Source organism: Raphanus sativus, chromosome 6, assembly GCF_000801105.2.
Source record: "Raphanus sativus cultivar WK10039 chromosome 6, ASM80110v3, whole genome shotgun sequence".
Lineage (NCBI taxonomy): Eukaryota > Viridiplantae > Streptophyta > Magnoliopsida > Brassicales > Brassicaceae > Raphanus > Raphanus sativus.
Window position 1 is genome coordinate 48,613,626 of NC_079516.1, and position 14,738 is coordinate 48,628,363.

General features: G+C 40.3%; 2 protein-coding genes across 3 annotated transcripts; one reads left to right on the forward strand and one right to left on the reverse strand.

The window, feature by feature from the left end:
- The first annotated feature begins 1,691 nt into the window (after positions 1–1,691).
- Positions 1,692–6,968, forward strand: LOC108813106 (uncharacterized). Of its 2 annotated transcripts, XM_018585556.2 has the most exons (9): positions 1,692–1,935; positions 2,048–2,162; positions 2,439–3,566; positions 3,690–3,727; positions 4,000–5,129; positions 5,248–5,378; positions 5,490–6,184; positions 6,278–6,390; positions 6,473–6,968. In XM_018585556.2, the coding sequence occupies exons 1-9, from the start codon at positions 1,882–1,884 to the stop codon at positions 6,783–6,785; spliced, it is 3,717 nt and encodes a 1,238-aa protein (XP_018441058.2). In that variant the 5' UTR covers positions 1,692–1,881; the 3' UTR covers positions 6,786–6,968. The 2 variants fall into 2 exon arrangements, with proteins under 2 accessions (XP_018441058.2, XP_018441059.2); XM_018585557.2 differs by lacking the exon at positions 3,690–3,727 and having other exon boundaries at positions 1,693–1,935; positions 2,439–3,586.
- An 11-nt stretch (positions 6,969–6,979) lies between these two features.
- LOC108813107 (berberine bridge enzyme-like 15) lies at positions 6,980–9,789 on the reverse strand. Its single transcript, XM_018585558.2, is given in 3 exon segments — positions 6,980–7,747; positions 8,020–8,506; positions 9,251–9,789. Coding segments are annotated over 3 exon segments (1,599 nt in total). The 5' UTR covers positions 9,742–9,789; the 3' UTR covers positions 6,980–7,126.
- Positions 9,790–14,738: the final 4,949 nt, after the last annotated feature.

Sequence of the window (14,738 nt, forward strand, 5' to 3'; positions counted from 1 at the left end):
ACATTTATCATACAAAACTTACATTGGGGTATTAATTATATGAAAATATGTGTAACATAATATATTTATATATTATATAAACATATGCGCACCTGCACGGATTTTATTTTTAAAATATATTCTATATTGTTTAGTTTTATGTAGTATCGAGTTTGTATAATTCAATTTTGTGTTTAAAGAACAATATCAAAACTGTCTTTCGTATGTAAAAATAACATTTTGCAAGCGCGAGTTGTGTCTTTTTATTGTACACAAAATTTTATATAAAACTTATGTGTTTTTGTACATTACGAAATTTAATTTTTTAAAATATTATTACGTAATTTCAAAGTGAATTTTATCTCTGAGGTCTAATATATTTGGTGTGTAATGGTTCAAAGTATTTTCGATGTATATTATATTTAAGTTTGGTTTGTTTTTAGTATTATTGTATAAGTATAATACTATACAATATTACTATATTCTATACAATATATGAAGTTATGTGTTATTTGTTTTAGAAAGTAGATTAGGCCAACGTAGTTATAAAAATAGTCATATCTTTATGTATGTGTCTATGATTTATCTACCTAATGTTATTCGCACCAATAAAATCAATATGGCCAATGAAAATATACTGATCAATTTAAAATGAATTGTATGGGGGTAATTATAGAATGATTAATATTTTTAGTATTCTTAGTATATATCTTTTTAAATCGACATGTAATAAATGTAAAAGTCATATATGGAATATGGACAAAAAGAAGAACTGTATTTAAGGAAATACATCAATGCAAAGTTAGACTATGGTACATATTATATATAAAAAATAAAACATTTAATTTAAATATATGAGGTATACCTTTAAAAATCTACCTAGAAGAAGTTAGAAGAAGTTGTAATGTTCCTGTTTTAATAAGATAGATGTGTGTTTGATCTTATATCTTGTGTTAGTCTTTCTCTAATGGGAATGCAAAGGAAACATTTGAACAAAGAGATGCCACTACATAATACGACATACGATATCACTTTTAAGATATTATTAAATTAAATATCAAATTTCAACTCTCAACCTTCAACAGAATACTTAGGGGAATCAGTGGGAACTTGATTTATATAGTGCTAGTTGATTTTAAAAGTTGAAAATTTGACGAGTTTGAAAAGAATTAGAGATTTTTTTTTAATATTGAGAAAATCCGTGAAAATATCAAATGATAATATTCAAGAAAAACCTTTTAATTATTTTGACATTTTTAAGAGATGTATGGTAATATCCTCAAAAAAAAAATTATGAGTTAGTTAACAAACTTATAAAATCACTAAAATCCAATTTTTCAATAACATGTAACCTTAAATGAAATTATAAAAAATGTGAGAATACAAACCAATAACAATCTCATCTAAATGTTTTTAAAAATCATTATAAATATCTTCTAAATTTAAAAAAAAAAGATTTTTTAACATCTGTATACTTTTCTTACTAGCTAAACAATTTTTTTAAAAAGTATACAATATGTTACAAATTTGGAAGATTGCCAAAGAGGAATAAGCTAAGCGAAACTTAAATTTAATGGGCTAGGCCTAGTTTTTTCTCATCAGACTGAGCCTATTATTTTCTATCGGTCTGGGGCCTAGTTAAAGATATAAAAGTTCAACACTCGCTAACCGACCCGCCCGGAGATCCAACTCTTGGCGGTCGCATCTTACTCCTCTTCCCTTTGCCTCGCTTCCCAAACGCTACAGTCTTATATCTCGCTTCTGCTCACTGAAATTAGGGTTCAGGGTTTTCGAAGTTCGTTTTCCAATCAGATTGTCAATCGCTCCGCCTCTTTTCAATGAAGAGGAGCTCCCAATCTACGTGAGAGTTCGTTAAAAGAATCTGAGTTTGTGCTTCCCGCAATGGCGGCTAATGCACCGCCTGAGATGGCTTCAGGGAACCCTTGTTGCGTCGCGGTTCGTTTTTTTTTCCTGAATAGTAGCGTTTTTATCTATTATACTGTTTATGATTTTTTCTGAAAAGAATTATTATCTTTCTAATCCCCTCTGGACTGTATGTATTTTTCAGTGGCAAGGGAAGTACATAGGCATGAAGAAGAGGCGTGATGCTTGTAAAGAAGCCATAGAGATTCTCCAGAAGGCTATGGGAGCCGCTAATGATGAGAAAGCCAATCTCCAGATAAGTAAGTTGATTACGATTCACCAATTTTATCCATGTGGTGAGCTATACACGTTAGAGTAAGTTATTGGTGTGTGCCATATGTCTTTGATTTTGAGTAGCGTTGATTCTTCTTGAATGATGATGATTCTTTGGCGATTATTAACTGAATTTATCTTAACTTGAGCTATTATTAGTGATGTGTGGATTGGGTGGAAAGATGGTTTTATTACTATAGCTCTCAATCTCGTTGTGATTTTTTTTATCTGAGCACTGCTTACTTGCTATCTGTATCCTACAGAACTTAGGGAGATGTCGGATAGCGTGGACACTAAGGAGAATTATTCGGTGGAAAAGGCATCTTTGGAGAAAGAAGTTTATGATTTGAAGTCTGAGATATTGTCTTTGCAACAAAGGTTGGAGCTGAACCTTCAAGAGAAAAATGAGCAAAGTAAAATCCTTCGTGATCAAGCTTCTAGCAGAGGAAAGGAGATCAATGAACTGAAGAACCTCCTTAAGAAAGAGACATCAAGGGCTGATAATTCTGAAGAAGAGAGGGAACAAATTTGTAAAGAATTGAACAAGGCAAAGGCACTGCTGGTCAAATATGAGGATATTAAGCCGGACGTTCCTGAACTGAGAGAGGAAATAAATCTGGTTAAAAGTCTTCTTGTAAGCGAGAGGCAGAAGGCAGAGTCAGAGAGGAAGAAAGCAGAATCAGAGAAAAAGAAAGCTGATCAGTATCTTTCTGAGTTGGAGACGTTAAGAACTACAGCTCGTAAGACTAGTTCTGATCTGCTTGCTTTGACATCCAATCTTGAGACTGTGAAAAAGCAGCTTGAGTCTGAAAAACAAAAGACTCTGAGAGAGAAAAAACGTGCAGATATGGAGAGTGCCAAAGCTAGGGAACAGATGAATCTGGCGGAAGGATTGTCTAAGAAGTTTGAAATCATTAGAGTTAGAAATGAAGAGCTCAAGAAAGAAGCGGAATTGCAGAGCGCTAGTAGCAAAGTAAAGTTTGCTGAAAACTCAGCAAAACTAGAAGAGAAGATGAGGCTCCTTGAGATGAATAAGAAAACAGCCATGGACTGGAAATCTCGTGTTGATGATCTGACTCGGCAGTTGCAGGAGTCACAATTAGTGACTGAGGGTTTGAAAAAACAGGTGCATGAGCTTTCTCTCTCTCGGAAATCGACTCGCTCTATTTCTCCTCATGAAGCCAGAGATCTGGAAAAGGCTAAAATGAGGCTTTTGAAGAAGGAGCTGAAGTTTCAGAAGAAACGTGAAAAGCACTTCAATGAAGTGGCTGAGTTTGAAAAATATCGAAGGGAATTTCAGGCAGAAGAGCTGGGACGGTTAAAACTTGAGGTCGGTGGTTTTACAAATCGCATGAATCGTCTGGGTGAGTGTTTTTCAAGAGACGTTGAAGGTACAGCTGCTCTTGCAAAGGTTTGTTTATGCAGTAAATTTCTTACTCTATTCCTTCACATCCTAATTTAATATTCTGGTTGATGATTTGACATTTGATACTTTCGTTGCTCCCGGGTTTCAGACGTTAGGCTACATGATGGATCTGTTCTGAATGACATGGTAAATTAAAAAGAATCCTGTTTTTCTACTTACCTCGTCTTGAGTGAGTATCCTAGGTTTATGATTGTGGCTTAAACATTCTCAGTTCAGCTGAAATAGTCAGTTGAAGTTATCTGAGTTACTGAGTATGAACACTTAGGCTCTAGTCTGTTGAAATTGTTAGTGTCATTGAATCTTACTATAGATAGATTATTAACAACATATATCGCCTTTGTACTTTGCATCATTTTAATTCTTTACTAATACTTATGTTTCATTCTATTGCTTTATAGGTAGAAGGCCGCAAGAAACCCCCGAAGAACCGTAGTGGTGAAAAGAATTCTGACGCAAGATGCCATTTGGGAGCCAACCTTGTTTCTCGGAACCAAGCTTGCAAGTTTTCTGCCCAGTTAATCGCTAAAGCTGGACGTGGCGTGAGTGAGTCTGTCTCAGGTTCTGTTTCTCAATTGGAGTCTCCTATTGGAGGGTCTAGAGAGTTACAGACTTCTGGAGTAATTTCCAGCTCGACATCATTTTCTGATGGGCAAGGTAGAGAGCAGCTCGCTTTTACTACTTCAGCAGAAATAGCAAAAGATAAGCCGAATATCCAACCAACAAAACCAAGTATGTTCCAGAAAGTCGATACCAGGAAAAATGGAAATCTCTGTTTTGTGGCTGAAAACTGTGTTCAAAGCGGTCAAAAAGATAGGCATGAGGTGCTTAATGAGCACTCTCGAAAAAGAAAAAGATTGTCAGAGGCAATGGAGTCACGTAAGCATCTCTCATCTGATGATAGAAAGAAAAATCCACAGATTAGAGAGAAGCTGGGTGCCTTGCAGTCTGTGGTAGCAGAAACTGGATACAAGGCTTTAAGAGAGAAAGAAACTTTGGTTTCTTGTGAGAAGAAGACAATGATGCAGAAAACTATGTGCTACTCTACCGCTAAAGGACATGATGATGCAACGTTATTTCTGGAGAACGATGCTGCTACAGATTATATGAAATTGCTGGAGTTGGATCAACCAGAAGAAGAAATTTGCTACCAGATTGCAAGAGAATCGCTCATGTCCCCTGATCTTCCTCGGGTAGACTTTTTGGCTAATGAGGTTATGAATGAGGACCAAAATCTTGCTACTGCTCTTGACTTGGTTGCTAGTAATAGCGGGGATTTATGTGACAATATAAGTATCAACACTGATAATGCTTCAGTGACAGTCAAAATGCCACCTGAGTCGCCAACATCGCATGGTCATATTCTTAAGTACTTTGTCGTGTTTTCAAATACTGAAGATCAGAACAGTATCATCAAAATTTCCCATGCTACAAACAATTGTGTTCAGCGATGCCCATCAGATGCTACAGCACAGTGGGCAGTGCCCGCGATTTTGTTCTCTTTGAAAATGGAAGAAAACCTCTTAGCACGGTATGTTGTTATCCTCTCTAATGTGTTTTCAATTCATAATGTTAATATATAGTAACTCTTAAAACTCCATCATTAAACTAGTGTCTGGGTGCTAATATATGCCTTGTTTCTTTCTCAGGGAAAGGGTATGTGTGTTCCTCTCCTTGCTGCTTCATAACTTCTCTATGGTCGCCTCGATGAACATTGGGAACACTCTGGATTATGATTCTTGCTCCTGCTTGGATTCTTTCTCGAAGCATATATCTAGTGGTATGTCCCTAAATCCAATTTCCTTTTCTTGTTTTTCTTCCAAAACTAAATATTTTAGTCTGCTATTGATTTGATGTTTAAATGTATTGAACTTGGAATTCTATTGTGTAGTTATGGCTGGTACTGAAGCTGGAGGTATTCTATCTGAATTTTTGGAAGAACTCCTTAACCTTCTTCAGGACCTCCTTTTAGAGCAGAGGGTATTGTATTCTGCGAAATCCTTAGAAACAACTGAATCTGATTTAAGCATCCCTGTCACACTGAATGGAGAAAATATAGTTCTCTTCAGAAAAGTCGCTCTAATTGATCATTTGGTGGCTGGAAGTGCTATTTTGGCAGCAATATGTACTATAGTGGACCGTGTGGAACTTATTCGTGAAGCTTCCTTTGAAATCCTGCGCAAACACAGTCATGAGAAGACATTTGTGCCACTGACCATTCTTCACGTTTTTGCTTACATTGCTGGAGAGAAACTGATGTCCTCTAGTGATCATGATATATCAAATGCAGTGTTGAAATCCATTGTGATGTTTCTAGAGAATAGACATTTTGGTACTGTGGATGGATATGCTAAGTTGCACCCAGGGAAGAACAAGTGTCCATTCTCAGACAAGTCTTCCTCGTTGGAGGCTATGGGATCTATGCTCATGGAAGTTGTTCAGGAGTTTACTCGGTCTAATACTGTGCATCAGAGCTTGATTGAGTTTAGGCCGGCACACAAAGGTTTCCAGTGCAGATTGGCGAGGGATCAAAGTGTTACTTTATGTGACATTCTGTCATTGGTGGAGCTTATTGCTTGTTACACGGTATGTAGTGAAAACTTTTCAGAGCATTTACAACCTTAGTGTTTTGTTAATTTCTGTTGTCGATTGTACCCATTTGATCTTTTATATATGCAGGCATGGGATTGGACTAGTGCGAACATTGTTTCTCCACTGCTTAAGACGCTGGGAATGACATTGCCAATGAACGTTTCTGTTGCAGTGATCTCTCTTCTTGGGCAGCTTAGCAGGTAACATTTTATTAGTTTCGTCTCTTTTTATATAGAAGGACCAATATGATGTAATTCTCTCTTTTTGTTTTGGATTTTGCAGTGTTGGAGTGGATGCTGGTGGCTATGAAAATGAAGGGATATCAAACTTGAGAGAGAAACTGTCATCATTTCTTCAGTGTGAGAAGACACTAGAAGCTGGTTTTGCAGTCCAGATAGCAACTGTGAGCTCCCTCTTGAAGACGCTTCAGCTGGATCTCGCAAAAGTCTTTCAAGGCGAAATCACCAAGCTTCCAGATTGTGGCGACCAAAGCTTATCTGTTCCAGCCAATATGGTCACCAAGTGGTTCTCTTTGTTGAGCGAGGAACAGCGAGCTTTCGCAGCCGAGTTCTTGCAAGCCTCTGTTGTTAGATAATTACTTCAGTTGAAAAAGTCATCAAAAGCAGTACAGTTTTGGGTATGTCTCTTACTGCTTGATTATTCTTCTTCATTGACTGATGTTTTTTGGTTCAAGGATGGAGACTATCACCATGTATTGTAGTCTACCAATTGGAACATGTTACATAGTTTTTTTTTTAAACATTTTTATTCAGACAAAGCCTAACCACATCACCGCAAGCAAAGATTGTTATATCAAGGTTCAATACAGAAAACACATAAATTAAACTGCTTCCTGTGACAAAACCCATAGACATCATTCGTATATATTTGCTAAAACTTTATTTAATATGAAAACCCATTAAAGACAACGACAAATCAACCGATCTTTGTCGGAATACTCTGTTCATGTCTGAAGAAATTCTCAGGATCAAACTCACCCTTAATCTTCACCAACCTCTCGAAATTCCCCTTGAAATACTTAGTCCCCCACTCCCTAGCATCACTCTCTTCCTCGTTCACCCCCAAATCAAGATCCCTGTAATTCACATACGCACGTCTCGGGTTCTTCGACACATACTTCGCCATATAACCATACATCTCCCTCATCCACTTCATATGCCTCTCGTCGCTCGCTTTACCATCTGACCAAGACGATAGCCACTGAATCATGAACAAGGTCCCTTTCCTGTGAGGGAATGGTATCTCTGACTCCGGGATCCTCGACATCATTCCTCCGTAAGGATTCCATATCGTTAAAGGTGAATCCTCTTGTAGAAGCTTCTTCCATAGTCCTTCTAAGCCTTCCACAGGTATTGGCTCTTCCACAAAGTCTGACTTGGCCTTGAAGTAGCTCTTGAAGAGTGATTTTCCGTTGAGTAAAGCCTCTGGTGATGCGCTGTTTGGGAATCCAGCAATGTACATTACTGATTTGATCCAGCTCATTTCAATGCAGTCCTTCTTGGTTAGTCCTAACTCAGGGAAACTCTTCTTCATCACCTGTTTAAGAAACTCGGGTTAAATTTGTCAAACTAAAAAAGTTAACCAGCCAAAAAGATGTAAAAATCATATTTCTGAAGTTTTAAATTTAGACCCCTAAACTTTACAAAACTCGAATTTCCCTTCATCGCCTGTTAAAAATTGTACTCAGGTTCGATTTTTTTTGTCAAATCTAAAAGTTTACGAGCCAAAAGATATAAATATAATAACTTTGGAGGCTTTAAATTTAGACCCCTAAACTTTATATAATTAAAATTTCAACCCCATCATACCTGCATAAGCCTATTTGAGTCACCGAGAAACTGTCCTTGGTACGAAGTCGAGATGGTTCGGTCTCCCGGTTTGGTGGTTTTGCTCGCTGTCTGAATAATCACGCGAATGAAGAGATCTTAGTCAAGCTTGTCCGCGACTTGTTGCCACTTGTACAAGACCTTGGTACCGTCTTGCTCAAGCGTCTTCGTGACTGTGAATACAGTCACGGTCGCGGGTACGGGAACAAGCTTGATCTTCCAGGCGAGGATCACGCCGAAGCTTCCGCCGCCACCGCCTCGAATCGCCCAGAAGACGTCCTCTCCCATCGATGCGCGATCAAGGAACTTGCCGTTGGCGTCGATGATTCTCGCGTCGAGGACGTTGTCAGCGCCGAGACCGAACTTCCGCATCATGGAACCGTAGGCTCCGCCGACTAAGTGGCCGCCGATGCCTAGGCTTGAGCATAGACCCGCCGGGAAACCATGGGTTTGGCTTTTCTCTTGGATCCTAATTCAATCGCGCGGGAAGTAAAAAGAAACTGTTAGTTAACGGATCATTAACCGAAGCTCAACCGTGTTCTGTTTGCTTTTACTTTGGTTTGGTTCCATCGATTTGGTTATAGAACAAAAACCGGGATGATTAGGTGACCCTCTGGTAGGCCGCTCTCAATCAAAAATGAACAAGGTGAAAAATTGTACATTTCTATTTGAACATGATGAAAGCAATACTTTAACATAACTGGCAAGAAATTAGGTGATAATCTCATCTAGCGGAACAAGCCATTCTAATGGATTTTAAATTTAAAAAAAAACTGAAGTTGATTAATACAATGTTTTGTAAAAATAAAATAAAAATCAATTAACATTTGTCACTATAAAAACCGACGAATATATCGACATAAATTTATTGTATTTTTCATTAAAAAGTTCTAATTTTTTTTTAAAGAAAAAAAATCTAGTTATGTTACTGGTTTTTCGTCTGAAGTTTTTTTTTTTTTTGAGAATTGTTTTTCGTCTGAAGTTTATGACAAAACAAAATCATCTTTATTTTTGCCAATAGTTTCTGATGTGGTGTATATTGAGCCACTTCATTTAATTTATTTGGTCGCTTTTTGGTTATTTAAAACTTAAAAGTAAAGTAATTTATTTGGTATATGATGCTTCAATTTTTCTTTCTTGTAGAAAAAACTAGCTCAGAAAACTCATGCATGGGTCGTCCAATATATAGTACAAATACATGCGTAAGCGTTACCTGTAGTAAACCTCTCCGACGGTGGCCCCCGCGTGAGCCCACGCGCTGTTACTGTCCACATTTACGTCAACCTGTCTAAGCTTGGATAGGTCAACGATCACAAACGGCGTTTCGTTCTCAGCAACGAAGGAGAGCCCTTCGTAGTCGTGGCCGCCGCTACGTAGCCGCATGTGAAGCTGGAGTTTCTTAGCACACACGACGGCTGCTTGTACGTGTGTCTCGTACATAGGCTCGAATATGAACACAGGCTTCGGGTTTGACGGCGTCAAGTAACGTAGATTTTGTGCCGTTGATTCAAGCTCTTCTTTAAACAAAGTCGCGTTTTGGTCGGGTGAGTAAAACGTCGCCGTTACCGGGAAGGATATGTCGGAGTTGTCGACGAGGCACTGCATGAAATCTTGCTGTAATGTGGATGAATATAATGGAACCGAAACTAATAGTAGCGTCACCGCAAACGCTATTGCGTTTCGCTTTGAAACCGCAAACGCCATATTGTTTCTAAAGAACTATTGTGTGGTGTTCGTTTTTGGTAGCTGAGGTATGTGCAGTGTTTGGCTTTATATAGGAGGTTGATAACTTGATATGTGTGCGAAACTGTGAATTTTACCAAAAAAAATAAAAAAAAACTGTAAATGTCTTGCACGTAAAGTTGGTGTAATAATTACATCATGAATAACATTTTCATTATATTATATTCATTCATTTGTTGCTAAAAATGCATAAACCTTTATTTCATTGCTAAACTTCTATCGTATGTATTTTGAGTTTTGACTACTCGAATAATATAAGGGTTTTTTTGGAGTTTCTATACACGTAAAGTTGGTGTTGTAATTACATAACGGCTCATTTTTATTATATTATACTAGCATTTATTGCTAAAATGTGTAAACTTTTATTTCTTTGCTTTTTTTTTTTTTTTTTTTTTTTGTCACTGAATTTTCATTAATAAAAAGAGGGAAAAAGGAGATGGGCCTAAAACGGTGGCCCAATTCCATGGTTCATTACACTAAAACAGAAGAAGAAAGGGCCTTTTTGGCTAGAGAATCAGCAATCTTGTTCTGCGATCGGGGGTGAAGGAAGAACTCGATTGATGCAAAACCAGAGGAGATCAAAAGGATGTCAGAGACTATGCCGATGATTTCTTTTGACTGGAGTTTGCCGGAGATTGCTCGGTGGAGCGTTGAACAGTCGGTGAAGACCCTAAGGTTGGTGAACCCAAGAGAAGACGCCATGCAGAGAGCCGATCGCATCGCAACCGCTTCCGCAATAAGTGGAGACCCGATGAGTTCTTGACTCCTAGAGCCATGAATCGGGGTTTGAAGAGGTGGACCTGAGAAGATCCAGCCGAGACCTGCCTTCTTCCTTGTCTTATCCCACGCCGCATCCGTTGAACAGCTAATGGCGTCATCAGGGGAGAGCGATCGGGGAGCTTGCGCCGTGCTACCTCCTATACCATTAGGTACACTGTTCTTCTTCTTTGGTTCACCTTGTGCCATTGACCATTCTTGGGCCAATCTCAAACCTTTGGTGGCTGTCTCCTCAGGTGATAAGCCTCGGTTCTCAAAAATGAGGATATTACGGGAAGTCCAGATAGTCCAGAGAACCCAAGGCAAGATATTGTGAGCGACTCCTGTAGGAGGGAGGCAGACTGCGTTTCGGAAGCTAAAGATGACCTCTTGAATTGAAGCGGAGCCAGCTAGGTGAACTGCTCTCTGTAAGGGAATTAAATCCCAAACCGAAACCGCAAATGGACAGGTAAAGAAACAATGAAGAGCTGTCTCTGGAATTGAACATCTAGTACAGTTTGTAGCTGAGAGGTTTCCTCTAATTTGCAGGTTTACTCCTAGGGGAAGTGCATTCTGAATCAGTGCCCAGAGAAAGGCTCTCATCTTCGGTGAGAACTCCCCAGCCCAAACGTCCTTAATCCAGTGGAACTCTGTAACTGGGAGAGGCGGTGCGGAGCTCTGTGATGAGGTTGAAGCGGTGAAGTAACCTGACTTCGTCGAGTACACCCCCGAGTTTGTTGCACGCCAGATGAATGAGTCCTCTGCTCCTCTCAGACTTGGCTGCAAACAGAGAATTTTGTCTGCGAAAACAGGTAGCAAACTCTCGATCCTCCGCTTGTTCCATTTCATATCCGAAGTGAGTAGGTCTGCTACTGTTAGATCGAGTGTCGCCTCTGTTATAGGACCCATAGGCTTTATATTTTCTTCCAGTGAGATCCAAGAGTCCTGCCACACTCTTGTCGTTTGGCCATTGCCTATAGCTCTCCCTAGGTTCGTTTTCAATAGGTCCCTTCCATGGAGAATGCTCCTCCACCCATGTGAGCAGTTTTGGTTAGATTCCACCTCTAGGAAGGACTTTTTATGACAATATTTCCCCATCAATACACGAGCTAAGAGACTGTTAGGGACCGTGATGATTCGCCATGCTAGTTTAGCTAGGAGAGCTTGATTGAAACGTTGGATATCTCTGAGACCCAAACCACCTAGGGCCTTAGGCTTAGTCATTTTATCCCAAGCAACCCAACAATCTTCCTTTTGCCATCGTTCCCATCCCAGAAGAATCTTGTCAAGACTGATTGAATTCTTTTGCAGAGACTCACAGGAAGGAGGAAACAGGACATCGTATATGTAGGAATAGCACTGAGGATTGATTGAAGCATGGTTAACTTGCCTGACCTGGAGAGACGCTTTGTTGACCAACTGATTGCCTTTTGTCTGATGCGATCCACTATGGAGGTGAATAAGTCCCTTTTCCTTCTGCCAAAGTGTTCAGGTAAGCCTAGGTACTTACCCAAACCTCCTTCTTTTGGAATTCCCAATATTGACTTCGCGTTTTCTTTGATTGTAGGTGATGTTTTACTTGAGAAGGTGATGGAGCTCTTCGTCTTGTTGATCTTCTGCCCAGATACTCTTTCGTACTCCTGAAGAATACTCAGCAACATCTCACAACTCTTTTGATCCGCTTGGGTAAAAAACATGGTGTCATCTGCGAAGAGCAGGTGATTTACCCTGGGGCTTCCCCGAGCAGCTCTCACTCCTTGTAATGCTCCAGATCGACTTGCATTCTTGCACATGCCAGAGAGGACCTCACTGCAGAGGATGAAGACATAAGGAGAGAGGGGATCGCCTTGCCTTATTCCTCGGTAAGGAATCACATTCCCGTAGACAGTATCATTAATCAAGTAGGAATAGGAGACAGTAACTATGCATTGCATCATCCATCGAATCCATATAGGACTGAAACCCAATCTTACTAGGACTTGCTCAATGAACCTCCATTCTAGCCTATCGTAGGCCTTAGACATGTCTGTCTTCACTGCCATAGTGCAATTTTTCTCTGCTTTTGAGGCTTTGAGGAAATGGAGTAGTTCATGTGTTATTAAGACGTTGTCTGCAATGGCTCTTCCAGGGATGAAGGCTGACTGGTTCTCTGAGATAATAGAGCTTAGAACCTTCTTTAGTCTGAGGGACAATAGCTTCGATATAATTTTGTAGTAGATGTTACAGAGTGCTATTGGTCTGTAGTCCTCGACTTTTGATGCTGCTTGGGTTTTAGGTATCAACCTCACATGTGTTGTGTTAACATCAGGTGCGAGGTTCCCCGAGATGAAGAACATTTGGATTTCCTTGATGACTGCTGGGCCAACTACCTCCCAATTTGAGTGGAAGAAAGCTGCAGAGAAACCATCAGGGCCTGGCGCCTTATCAGCGTGGATCGCAAAGGTGGCCATCTTAATCTCTTGTGCTTGTGGGATCTCTGTTAGTTTCTCATTCTGTACGTCCGTGATACAGGGTTGGAGAGCCTCTGCTATCGTTTGGCTTCCATCGGATTCTGATGACTGGAAGAGGTCCGTGTAGTAGGAAGCTATCACCTCCGCTATCTGTTCCTCTTCATAAACAGGTCGTCCTTCCTTATTTTCTATAACAGCCATTCTATTTTTTGCTGATCTCCCTTTCGACACTGCGTGGAAATAGCCAGTATTCGAGTCACCAAGGGACAACCAGAGCTGTCTGCTTCTTTGCTTCCAGAACTCCTCCTCCTTCTGGTAGAGATGGAGGATTCTGACGTTTAGCTCGTGGATTAGATCATCATCAGGTACAGGGCTAACCATAGCTGAGTCTAGTCTTTCTTTAACTTCTTCCATTGCCTTTTGACTGTTCTCATGAAAAGCTTTGCTCCACTTGCAGATAGCGTGACGGCACAAGGAGAGTCTGTCTTCTACTGGTAAGTCCACTGACCTATTCCAAATCTCCTTCACTAGCTCCTTTATCTCAATATTATCACGGAGTCGTCTATCAAATCGAAAGATTTTTAGGCCTTTCTTCTTGGATGTGTCCAAATAGGTGATCAAAGGACGGTGATCGGAGCCCTCATATTTGAGATATTGGCTACGGCATGACGGGAACAGGTCCATCCATTGGCTGTTGCTGATCGCCCTGTCTAATCTGCACAGGACCATATGCTTGTGTCTCTTGCCTCTCCAGGAGAGGAAGCTGCCGGTGAATTTGAGATCAAACAAATCATTGCGGGAAAGAAAGGATCTGAATGCACAAAAGGTACCCTCTGCTCTTTCTGCACCTCCACTTTTCTCACTATTATCCACTATTTCATTAAAGTCCCCTGTCAGAAACCAGGGTTCTTCTTGTGATTGATGGAGGTCTGAGAGTTCATTCCATACTCGTTGTCTTTTCGAGTGATCAGGCTCTCCGTACACGAAGGTGGTGTGAAAGGTATTTCCTTTATAGCTGATCCTTGTGTCTATAAAGTTGTGTGAAGAGGATAACACTGTGAGCGTTATGTCTTTTTTCCAGGATAAGAACAGGCCTCCTCCACTTGGACTGTGAGGAGCCACCTCGACGAAATTATTGCCTTGCAGCCAGTACAGCTCCTTGGTGACCATGTCAATGGGGTTTTTCGTCTCCATGAGGAAGGTGATGTCGGGGTCTCTCCTCCTCTGGAGCTCCTGTAGTCGCTGGACTGTTATGGGGTTCCCCAGCCCACAACAGTTCCAGCTAAGGATGACTAAGGAACCTGGTGAAGAGGAAGCCGAAAATCCGACTTACTCCTCGTCATCGCCGGGATCAAGTTGATAGGTGGGTTTACTGGAGCATTGGAGGGGCCTGCCTCCGTTGTTGCGTTCCTTCTCCCCTTATGGCTCTTTGAAGCCAGTTTCTCCGTCGAGCTCGAGTATCTTGGTGAGTTCTGGATTTGAGAAAGTTTCCTTTTCTTGAAACTTGCCCCTCTGAGTATATTAGGCGTAGATCTTGCCTTGGTGGGTTTAGTTGCCTTAGATGCTTTCCTTTTCAGCTTATTTTGATAATTCAATAAAGTCTCATCATCATCAGGAGCTCCTGGGGTGCTCTGTGGTGTTTCTTGGACCTCCATAGCATGATTAGGGGGACTAACAATAACCGACTTGAGTTTTGCAGGTCTAGCAGCAGCTGCTGAGGCTGACAGGACTTCTACATGGGGAGCTTCATAG